A 12439-nucleotide genomic window follows, 5' to 3' on the forward strand; every position below is an offset into this window, starting at 1 on the left:
CACACAAGGAAAAGCATCACTTCCCAGCGGGGGGGGGGGGGGGGTGAATCCTCTGTATATACAGAGGACTCCAAAGTAATAAAAATTCCATGCATTCAGAAAGTAGAACTCAGTGACACCTTGCATAATTTTATTGAAAATAGGGACACTGGCCTTCTACGTTTCCCCAAAAATAGAAAAATCCAGGCTCCAGAAAAGCAAGTCCTCAAAATTGGAAGCCAAATTTGTACACCAAGCACAAGTAATTAATACTTTCATACAATAATTTCTTTCGAAATAACCATACCCTGTTCCAACAAATTCCTCTCGATATATCAACATAGCAGCAGTTGTCATTTCTCTCTCAGTAGGATATTTAGTTCATTATTCTGTATTTATCTACTGCCTGGTGCAGATATTTTCAAGGTTGACCTTTATGATCTTGCATGAGAGTTCCTCCCCATTCTTGCTTGTAGGAGATTTTATTTGACCATGACACTGTAGGTGTAATAATGGAAACACTAATGTGAGAGGGAAGGTTGTCTTCCTCTGCTTAATCAGGAAGTAGAAAGTAGTATTTAAAACTACTTACACTACACTAATAAGACCAATAATGGAATATGCAGCACCTATCTGGTCACTTTCAGCATCATCGGTAAAGGAAAAATTAGACAAAATACAAGCAAAAGCATCCAAGATTATCATTGGTGCAGTCTCATCCACTAACAACATCAGAGCCCAACAGGAATGTGGTCTTGACCTGCTGGAGGAGACGAAAATTTGCCACCATAAAATTCATAAATAATATCAGAAGCTACCAAAGCGATCATACCTCCCTAAAAACTTATGAACATTGGAATCAAAAACGCAGACTTCATTGATCATCAACTTTACAATATGATGACACTATCAGGAAGGAAACAGGTCTTGATCAGCTAAATGCCCACATGAACAAAGAACCTCTATTTTCCAGTCCTTTACCTCCATAAATCTAAACCTTACCAAACTCTGTACAAAAAAAAGAATCAAAAGAAATGCTCAAAGAAAAAGGCCTAAATGCTATCAACCTTCTTTCATCCTCCAAGCAGATTATTTGTTATACCGATGGATCATTAGACACCAATATGATTAATGGAGGCGTTGGTGTTCTCCTTCTACTCCTGAAAGGTGAAAAACTTGGAATAAAAGTTGGATCTGGGAGAATTGCTTCCAATTTTACCAGCAAACTTTATGTAATAAATTAAGCACTCAATGCCTACTTAAAATTATCATCATCTCAGTAATCTGAGGGAATTATAATTTGCAGTGACTCAAGATCAGCTATGGAGGCAATCAAAAATGGTGCACTAGCAAAAGCTAAACTAATTCCACTGAAATCAGTGAGTGATACATCAAATTCCCAAAGTCAATGCTGACAGAAAGACCTCCACCACAATGGCAAGACTACGAACAGGACATTATAGAGGAATGAAGATCAATACAGATAGAACATATAGAAACTGCAACAACTGACACCCACTCACATCTTTACCTGTCCAGCAATTACAGCAGCCTTGCAAGAAATAGATCCTAATCCTGAACAACAGTTCTATACAAACAAAATAATCAACATAGCCAAAGCAGTTCAATGAGCACATGGAAACATCTAAGACTCTTCCAAGGACAAGATAACAACAAAGTAGTATTTACAGAAGTTATCATTTTCCTGTGGTATCCACTCTTTTTAGATAGGTACTTGCATATTCCATCAATGGATTTGGATATCAATACTGTGCTATTATAAACCGATATAACTGTGCTAATATCCCGCTCCCTTGGCGGGATATTAGCACAGTTATATCGGTTTAACCACAGTTCATTTTAAATATTACTCATTAAACAAACCTAGGCTGAAAATGAGCCAACAGAAACATAAACATTCATATTTTGAAGCAGAATTTAAATTGTGTGTCGTGAAGTTTGCAGAAGAACATAATAACAGTGTTGCTATGAGAGAATTTAGTGTAGCAGAGAGTAATATTAGACTTTGGCATAAGCAAAAAAGAGTCTTGAAAAAATCCCCAAAACAAAACGTGCCCGTAGTGGAGATGTGGCATCCTTTCCAGAACTTGAAGAAGAGCTAAATGAATGGATTTTGATGCAACGACAAGATGGCATTATAGTAACAAGAAATGCAATTTGTTTTCAAGCTCTACAACTCAAGAATGGTAAATTCAAGGACACACCAGGTATTTCATATTTTCTTGCTTCGCCTGGGTGGTGCAACAGATTTATGAAACGCAAAGCATTAACATTACGACACCGAACAAAAGTTGCACAGAAGTTACCAAAGCAGCTTGAAGAAAAAGTGGAGTCCTTCCATAAATTTATCATAAAATTATGAAAGTGTCACGGATATGAACTTTCCCAAATAGGCAATATGGATGAGACACCCATGCACTTTGATATGCCTGGGAATCGAACAGTAAACTCAGTTGGTGAAAAAAGTGTCCTCATGAAAAAAAACGGGACATGAAAAAACACATTTTACCGTTGTTCTAGCATGCATGGCAGACGAAACCAAATTAAAGCTGACAGTGATATTTAAAAGGAAGAAAACTCCGAAGCCTATGAAATTTCCACCAGGTATCATTGTTTGCACCAATCAGAAAGATTGGATGGATGAAGAAGGTGTACAATTGTGGCTCGATCAGGTATGGAACATACGTCCAGGCAGCTTGTTACATCAACAAAGCATGCTAGTCTGGGATATGTTCCAGGCGCATTTAATGGAGGCAAGCAAAGAGAAAGCATGTGAGCTAAGTACAGACCTAGCAGTCATACCAGGTAGTCTAACTTCCGTTTTGCAGCTGCTTGATTAAGCCGTTTAAAGATTACTTACGTGAAAAATGGAGAGAATGGATGTCATCTGGTTTGGTGAAGATGACAAAGGGTGGGAATTTTCAGAAGCTGAGATCACCCTAGTCACCAGCCGGGTTAAAGAAGCTTGGGATTCAATACCATCTGAAATGATTCAATGCTTATTTCTTAAATGTGGAATAAGTAATTCAATGGATGGATCCGAAGATGACATCATATACGAAAGCGAGGATGATGCACAACAAAATGGAGAGCATGATGACGACAACTGCTACACTGATGACGCAATGCCTACAGATGAATTTATAAAAGAATTGTTTGATGACTCAAAAGATGAAGAAGAATTTGAAGAATTTTGACATTTTGTTTTAAAATAAATATTTCTTTCGTTAATTCGTATTGTATTATTTATAATGTTATGGAACAAGATTAACAGATCTATTATACGTGGATCGCATTATACGTGAAAATATACAGTAGTCTAAAATAAGTACTGACCATGATTTTTACATTTGAGAAATCTTGAGTAAATAAGGAACTTTGGTTGATATTAAAATGATGTGATAATATGTCAAAGTGAAGACTGATTTTTCAGAAAAACTTAAAAATATTGTTGTTTTTATCAAAATATTTTAAATGCCAATAAAAAGAAATTTATTTCTTTTTATTGGCATTAAGAATTTTTTAGCACCAGCAAAAAATAAAACTAATAAGTTTTCTATGAACTTAAAAATGAACTAGATAAAAGGGTTAATAGCTTTATTTCAAACAAAGAAATTATTACTGCATGTGTCCATGATTTCTTTATTACAAGAAAGTATTGTTTATAATTAAATCAGAATTATTTACTCAGTAGATAATGTGTTACTATTATTTGTATTTAAAAAAATAGGTGTGTGTAAGGTGCAACAATTAAATTCCCAGATTGGCCTCGTATTATTGCACATATGGCAAATTGGGCAGAATCACATAACTGTGCATGTTTGGACATATCTGTGCTATTGCCTTAAGTTGTACCAAAACAATCAAGGCAATAATGAACAATCTATGGTAGAATTTTGTATGTACATGTTTCTTGCTTTCAGTAGAAAAATGAGTGAAAACAGAATTTAAAACAGCACAATTAACTAATATCAAGTTTTGTGCAAAGTTAGTTAAAATTGCAAGTGAAACTCTAGGCATGTTAAAATGGTTTATCATGCTAATTATATGAAAAAGATGAGCATATTTGAGTAGCATAAGAGGTTTAAAGAGGAAAGGAAAGGCATGATTAATGCAGAAGAATTAAATTTAGACAGAGGAAAAGCGAGGGGAATTTTGATGGTCAATTTGGGAATGAAATATTTTTGCAAAGATGGTTCCTTGAATTTTGAGTGAAGATTAAAAGCAACAGCTGATGTCTGTTCTGATCTTTCTTCACAATTGGTTGTTTTTGATAGTTATTACTGGTGATGAAATGTGATGTTTTCAGTACAATCCTGAACAAAACACCAAAGTGAGCAATGGAAAACATCATCTTTCCCAAGACCAAAAAAAACTATGCAATTGTCACAATTGGAGATCAAAAATCAGTTACAAAATTGGACCATCCTTTGTATTCATCAGCCTTAACATTTGGCTGCTCCCAAAAAAACTGAAGAATGCTTTGAATGGATGCAGATTTTCTGACATCCAGCATTGTGTGAGAGTAACAAAAAACATTCCAGAAGACAAGTTCCAGAAATGTTGTGTACAATGGCAGCATCTTCTAATTCCATTGCTATACAAGGAGATTATTCTAAGTGGAAGTAGCCACTGGTCTACAGGTAATCAAATATAGTTTTTGTGTGTGCATTCCAGGAATTTAATTGTCATGCCTTGTGTGTGTAAGAAAGGGGGATGCTTTCTGATTTGCACAGTTTACACTTAGCTGTTATATAAGATTGTTCTTAATTTTAATAATTCCCTTAATTGATGTCTTTGTATTTTTATAAATAATGTTTATTTTATTTGTCTTTTAAAAGGTGTATTTTTGGTCTGGAAGTCCAGCTCTTCCAGCTAGTGAAGAAGGTTTCCAACCTATGCCAACCATCACAATTCGTCCTGCAGATGACCAGCATTTACCTACTGCCAATACTTGTATCTCTCGTCTCTACATTCCTTTATATTCTTCAAAGGCCATTCTTCGCACGAAATTGTTATTAGCTATTAAAGCAAAGAATTTTGGATTTGTCTAGTCTGCTCTGATTTTTTTGCCACTACACAAATTGCCACCGACTATTTATAGACTTATTCAACATAATGACTGAAATGGATGAACTACTGATTGAGCAGATACAAGTTAGGAATAGACATCAGTTTCTTCTGTGACCTGTTTTTAATGTCACTACAATGTGCGGAGTAATAACTCTTAGTTTCCTGTGGAGATTAAACTCTTATATAACCACAGGTTACCAATTGATATTGACTGAAACTTGCGTTTTTATAGTAATATTTATATAATAATGTAAACAAGTTTTGTTTGTATTGTGACTGTCATGTTAAAGTATACTTTATTGTACAGTATGTGATGTTTGAACTGGTATCTGGGAAGAAGTTCTGTCCTCTGGGATTAACTGGTAGCAGTGTGTACCTCAGACATTTTGGTATTGCTGGAGGACAATACCAGTGCTTTCTGTATGTAGAATATAATAAATTTTGTATGTCAGAGTTGTTTGTGATTTTATGTGCTAAGTTGGAATTGTTTTATAGTTCACATATTTATAATACTTCTTTGACACAGAAATAAATTATTGTTTGAATACTGTTTTTATCTTCCACAGACATCTTTTGTTAGAGCAGATTTAATAAAATACAAATTTTTTTGGATTAATAGAGGCAAAGCAATTTTAGCTTGCTTGTAATTTTGATATTTTTCTACCAGTTTGCTTTTTGACCAGAATACTTGAAGGTTTCATTAAGGAAATAAGATTCTTATAAATGTTCTATTTATAAAAAGATTATAAGAAAAAGACTACAACATTAATTGTAAAACAGTCATCTAACTTTCTTAACTAAGATTCACCAGTTCAATATCTGATGATTATATAGTGAGATTAATAAGAAACTGGTGAATTTTAGATAACAAGCAGCAGTACAGTGTAGTGTGTAATTGAGATTATCATGTAGGATTAAGGTTTTTTTGGAAGTGGGTGTATTTCATGGGCAAGAACTTGTTATTCAGTATATTTTTTATAAATTTATCTATAAATAAATAAAAATATTCTTTTTACTTATGATTTGCTGTTGAGTATCGACAAACTGTTCGGATTACTAAATTTTCTTTATTAAATTATCATAAATATTTCCATAAATAAGTTGGAGAGTGTATAGGGAGCGGCAATTAAAAATAGAGAGGTGTATGTGATATGATAAGAAGGTAGTAAGATTCAAATTAAATAGACAAAGTTGTGAAGAGCTGTGAAATATCAGGATTTCAGGGATAGTTATAGAAAGTTTTACCACTGAGTTACAAAGTATATTATAATTCTCGTGGAAAGGCTTAGATGTTGGTTATGCATTTTTACTAAATAGCTTAAAGAAATTACAATGTATACTAGGATATACATTAAAATAAATTTTAATACACTTCCAATATTTCGGCAATGTCACGTTGCCATTTTCACAGGAACTTAACGGCATGACACGTGCAAGCAAGCACAACAAACAGTAAATGAGGACGAAGCAGGAAGCTATTCTTTCTCCTAAAAGTCCTGATGTGTCCCCTAACGGGCAATGTTGGTATTCTTGAGCAATTGGACTGAAGGTCTTCTGATGTAGGTTTCCCAAATTTGGGGCAGTCTCATGCACCCAAATTTGTTGAGGTTTGGGTTGTTTCTTAGGGCTGAGGCTGATTCCATGAAAAGCCTTTCGTATTTGAATTTACTACGGTGTATTATCATGGTTTATTACTCGTAATAAATTCAAATACAAAAGGTTTTTCATGGAATCAGCCTCAGCCCTAAGAAACAACGCAAACCTCAACAAATTTGGGTGCATGAGACTGCCCCAAATTTGGGAAACCTACATCAGAAGACCTTCAGTCCAATTGCTGAAGAATACCAACATTGCCCGCTAGGGGACACCATCAGGACTTTTAGGAGAAAGAATAGCTTCCTGCTTTGTCCTCATTTACTGTTTGTTGTGCTTGCTTGCATGTGTCTTGTCGTTAAGTTCCTGTGAAAATGGCAACGTGACATTGCCGAAATATTGGAAGTGTATTAAAATTTATTTTAATGTATATCCTAGTATACGTTGTAATTTCCTTAAGCTATTTAGTAAAAATAAAAAAAAGTATATTATACTTGACAAGGAATTATATTCTTGCTTTAATTCTTTACCCTAACATAAGCAAACAAAGTTTGCACATGAAGTATCTTTACAGCTAGGCTACTTGTATATAGAGTGCAGCACTACCCAGGGTAACTTTACTACCCTAGGTCTGGGTAGTGCTCTATCTCATTTTGACCTTTAGAGGTAAGCCAAGTCAGAAGATACCAAGGTTTTATCAATGCAGAAGTCAGATATTTTCTTTATATAAGTAACACAATGCTGTTTCACCTGATTATATACTCTGGATCATAGACAGTTATAGAAAGTGTATCATTATCAAATTCCTTACATGTACCCTCAAGGGGTGTACAGGATATGATAGTACTACATGAAAAATGTACATCATTACTAACTTCCTATCTACAATTTTCCTCCAAATCAGTCTGTCACTTGTCAAGACTCCAATATTATCATTATCAGATCTTATATTTCTATCGTCTAAGGCACATTGTACTGTATCAATCCACCTATATCTTGGTCTTCCTCTGGGTTGTTTTCCTGCCAATCTGGCAGAGAACACTGGTTTCCTAATCTTTCCTCGCCCATTCTGTTTAAGTGACTATACCATCTGAGATTAGCTCTGCTAATTCATTCCTGGATGCCGACAATGTCAAGTTCTTTCCTAATATCCTCGTTTTTAATATGATATTGCCATTGATGCCATCTGTTCATGCCTATAATCTTTCTCAAGACTCTCATATCTGCGGTCTCTAGTCTTTCGTCAAGTGTTTTACTTCTGACCCAGCTCTCAGATCCACAAGTTAAAACTGGTGTGAACACTGTCTTGTATACAGCTAATTTAGTGTTCTGACTAATTTCTCTCTTATTCCATATGAATTTATTCAATTGCCTTTCTACCATACCAGCTTTGTTGATTCTGTTGTCTATTTCCATATTTAATTCACCATCTTCACTAAAAATCGTGCCTAAATAGCTGAAATGTTTCACTTGTTCCACAGGTTCTCCGTTCAAAACACAGTTGGCATTTTCAACGATTCTACCTATTTTCATTGTCTTCGTCTTTTTATTGCTGACCTTCATGCCATATCTATTACAACGGTTATTCAATTTAGTCAGGGAATCTTGCAAACTTGTAGCGGATTTAGAAGCATAACATCGTCTGCATAAAGCAATTAACATCTCCAATTCTGATATCATGTTTAATACCACTTTCCTTCATAATGTGATCCATATAGATAATGAATAACAGAAGGATAATATACATCCTTGTCTCACACTAGATTTAACATTAAACCATCTTTCTGTACTTCAATTCTAACTGCCGACTTACAACTCAAATACAGACTAAGTATTGCTTGATATAATGCCACATTGACACCATATAACTGTAATTTATTGAATAGCTTCTCTCTTGGCACCTTGTCATATGCCTTTTTCAGATAGACAAAATTTAAATACAGATCTTTGTTATATTCCCGTGCTTTTTCAACTATTTGTTGTAAAGTGAAGATCTGATCCTGACAGCCTCTATTTGGCCTGAATCCAGCTTGTTCTTCGCCAAGCTTTTCTTCCACAATTCTTCTCAACCGTTTCTCAAGTATGCTTGCATAGATCTTGCCAGGAACCCTCAGTAGGGAAATACCTCTGTAATTCTCACATTCGGCTTAATTTCCTTTTTTATTTATGGGTACTATTAGAGCTCTACTCCAATCATCAGAAATTCTTCCCTCTGTCCAGGCTTTCTGAACTATGCAGTGGCCACTGTAAGACTTTTATACCACCATATTTCAGCATTTCTGATCGAATATCATCTACTCCTGCTGCTTCTCCACATTTCAAGCCTTTGATGGCTTTATCTACTTCAAGTATGGATATGTATTCCTGACTATACCTGTTGTGTGTTTTTACCACTGTGCTATAGTTCGCCCACCATTTCTAGATCCCTTCTTGGCTTGGTGCCAAGAATAATCGATTCATTCTGAATCGATTATTCTGAAGGGGAGAAAGAAATGATGTACGAATTGGTCGCCAACATGCGAAATCACGTGCTTTCTTGTCTGTCGCTGTACTAGCTTGATTTTTGTTGTTCTCTTTTTGCATTATTTTTTTATTAATTTGTGTGATGGATCCAGTACAGTCAACAAGTTCTTTTGTTACACGTTTCAGTAGCTCTTGCAAAAGAATATTAAATAATGTGCTGACATTCTGCGAAAAAGAATCGTCAGAAGGCTCTTCTTGTTCCCCTTTCTCAAGTCATAAAACGTGCAAGTGCAAGTGCAATTGCGGACGTATCGGGGTCGACTGTTAAAAGAATTCGTAGGGAATCAAAAGGTGAGGGTAAGCCAAAATTTAAATCTCCTTAAAAAAAAAAAAAAAGCGCCAGAGAAAGAAAACCATCGAAACCGTAGCTTTGAATGATTTTGATGTAGACGTTACAAGAAGAGCTATTCACGAATTTTACCACTGTTGGAGTCTTCTGCAACGCAAACATTATGGGAAAAAGAGGCAATTGTGATCAAAATAATTCCCAGACTAAAAAACAGGGAAAAACTACAACACTGGAGGAAAAATTAGAAGTTATAAAGAAGCATGAATGTAATGAGCGCATAGTCGACATAGTCTGTGCTACAGGAATTTCAGAATCAACTTTAAAAACAATAAGAAATCAAGCAGAGAAAATAAAAGAAAGTTGTAAAAGTGCGACGAGAAAAGAATGCCAGCTGTTCCGAAATTGATTCCTGTGCTTAAAGAAAAAATTAATTTTCCTTGGAAAAGAGAAACTTGAAGGAAAATACTTCATGAAATCGGATTTTGTTTTAAAAAGTCCCAGAATAAAAGGAAACTTATCATGGAGCGAAGTGACATTGTTTTATGTAGAACGCAGTATTTGCACGTATTAACACTCTACGTACATTTTTCCAACTGTTATACAAGCAAAATAGTTACACTTTAAAAACAGCAATGTTCGTATATAAGAAAAGCTAAATTTTCCGACCTTTAATAATAAACAAACTAACCCAGAAGACAGACTGATTACCCTATTATCGGAATGGATTCTCCTTTTTCTGACATGCGCAGAAGTGTCGAGGGACCTCAAATCGGTGGGCGAACTATATCACTGCTTGTTTCATTTAGCAATTTTTCGAAGTAATTACTCCATACTTCAAGGATATCTTTTTCTCCTGTTTTCTTGTAACCTTTATCATCTCTAACTCCTTTTACAGCACTGTTTCCTCCATTTCTAAGCTTCTTCAACAACCTCCAGAATATCTTACTAACTTCTTGATATTTATTTTCCATGTTCTTGCTAAAGTCCTCCCATGACTTTTGTTTAGCTAGTTTTACACAGTGTTTAGCTTTCTTACATTTGTCTCTATTCTCTAAGAGCACAAGCTGACTTATTTGCCAGGAACTTTTGATATGCTTTCTTCTTTTCCTTCACTGCCTCTTTAACTTCCTGTGTCCCCCATTGAGTTCTGATTTTTCTATCCTTGCTGACAACTTCACCACATGCCTCTCTGGCTGAATCAATCAGGGTTTTCTTCAAAGCTTGCCACTGAATCTCCAAGGTTTGGTTTCTGTTCTCAAACTCTCATTTTTTCTTCAATAATCTTTGTGTATTTTAGTCTACAGTTCACATCTGAGAGCTGCTCAACTTTTATTCGCTTTAAAACTTTCTTACGTGTTATTCTTTTCAATACGAAATTCAATTTTATCCTGCTCAAGACTAAATAGTGATCGCTTCAAATTTCAAATCCTCTGCACACTCTGGTGTCCTGCACCAGGGAGAAAACATCACTATCAACAATAACATAGTCAGTGAGACTTTTCTCATTCCTTGCCTCTTCTCTCCATGTGAATTTGTGCACATCTTTATGTTGGAACATGGTGCTAGTAAAACCAGTACATGACCTGAGCAGAAATCCAACAGTTATTGCCATTATTATTGGCTTTGCTCGAATTCCAGATGATTGGAGTGGAGCTCTCATAGTACCCATATATAAAAAGAGAAATAAAACTGAATGTGAGAATTACAGAGGTATCTCCCTACTGAGTGTTCCTGGCAAGATCTATGCAAGTATACTTGAGAAACGGTTGTGAAGAATTGTGGAAAAAAAGCTTGGTGAAGAACAAGCTTGATTCAGGCCAAATAGAGGCTGTCAAGATCAGATCTTCACTTTACGACAAATAGTCGAGAAAACATGGGAATATAACAAAGATCTGTATTTACGTTTTGTTGATCTGCAAAAGGCATATGACAAGATGCAAAGAGAGAAGCTATTCAATACGCTACTGTTATATGGTATCAATGGGGCATTATATCAAGCAATACTTAGTCTTTATTTCAGTTGCAAGTCAGCAGTTAGAATTGAAGGAAGTACAGGAAGATGGTTTAATGTTAAATCTGGTGTGAGACAAGGATGTACCTTATCCCCTCTGTTATTCATTATCTATATGGATCACATTATGAAGGAAAGTAGTGTTAAACATAATATCAGAATTGGAGATGTTAATGTCAGCTCTTTGCTTTATGCGGATGATGTTATACATCTAAATAAATCCACTACAAGTTTGCAAGATCCCTGACTAAATTGAATAACTGTTGTAATAGATATGGCATGAAGGTCAGCAATAAAAAGACGAAGACAATGAAAATAGGTAGAATCGTTGAAAATGCCAACTGTGTTTTGAACGGAGAACCTGTGGAACAAGTGAAACATTTCAGCTACTTAGGCACGATTTTTAGTGAAGATGGTGAATTAAATATGGGAATAGACAACAGAATCAACAAAGCTGGTATGGTAGAAAGGCAATTGAATAAATTCATATGGAATAAGAGAGAAATTAGTCAGAACACTAAATTAGCTGTATACAAGACAGTGTTCACACCAGTTTTAACTTATGGATCTGAGAGCTGGATCAGAAGTAAAACACTTGACCAAAGACTAGACACCGCAGGAATGGGAATCCTGAGAAAGGTTAGAGGCATTAACAGATTGCATTAATGGTAATATCATATTGAAAACAAGGATATTAGGAAAGAACTTGACATTGTTAGCATCTATGAATGCATTAGCAGAGCTAATGTCAGGTGGTATGGTCACTTAAACAGAAAGGGCGAGTAAAAATTAGCAAAACAGGTGTTCTCTGCCAGGTTGGCAGGAAAACGACCCAAAGGAAGACCAAGATATAGGTGGATTGATACTGTACAAAGTGCCTTAGACCAGGGTCGCCCCTAGGAATTTTTCTGCTCCGTGCAGTAGCATATTCCCCCCCCCCTTCCCATATT

The 12439-nt window shown here is 35.4% G+C and overlaps 1 protein-coding gene across 5 annotated transcripts in view; it reads left to right on the forward strand.

Moving 5' to 3' along the window:
- Positions 1–5520, forward strand: part of hyd (E3 ubiquitin-protein ligase hyd) — a 680323-nt gene extending 674803 nt beyond the window's left edge. For all 5 annotated transcript variants that reach the window (XM_090411567.1, XM_090411569.1, XM_090411568.1 and 2 more), the window contains one exon: positions 4842–5520. In XM_090411567.1, coding sequence (XP_090267693.1) covers positions 4842–5054 — 213 coding nt within the window. In that variant the 3' untranslated portion in view covers positions 5055–5520. The remainder of the gene's footprint in view (positions 1–4841) is intronic.
- Positions 5521–12439: the final 6919 nt, after the last annotated feature.

The sequence above is a fragment of the Typopeltis vanoorti genome, chromosome 21 (genome assembly GCF_054136105.1).
Source record: "Typopeltis vanoorti isolate ZY-2024b chromosome 21, IOZ_Tvanoo_1.0, whole genome shotgun sequence".
NCBI classification, from domain to species: Eukaryota; Metazoa; Arthropoda; class Arachnida; order Uropygi; family Thelyphonidae; genus Typopeltis; species Typopeltis vanoorti.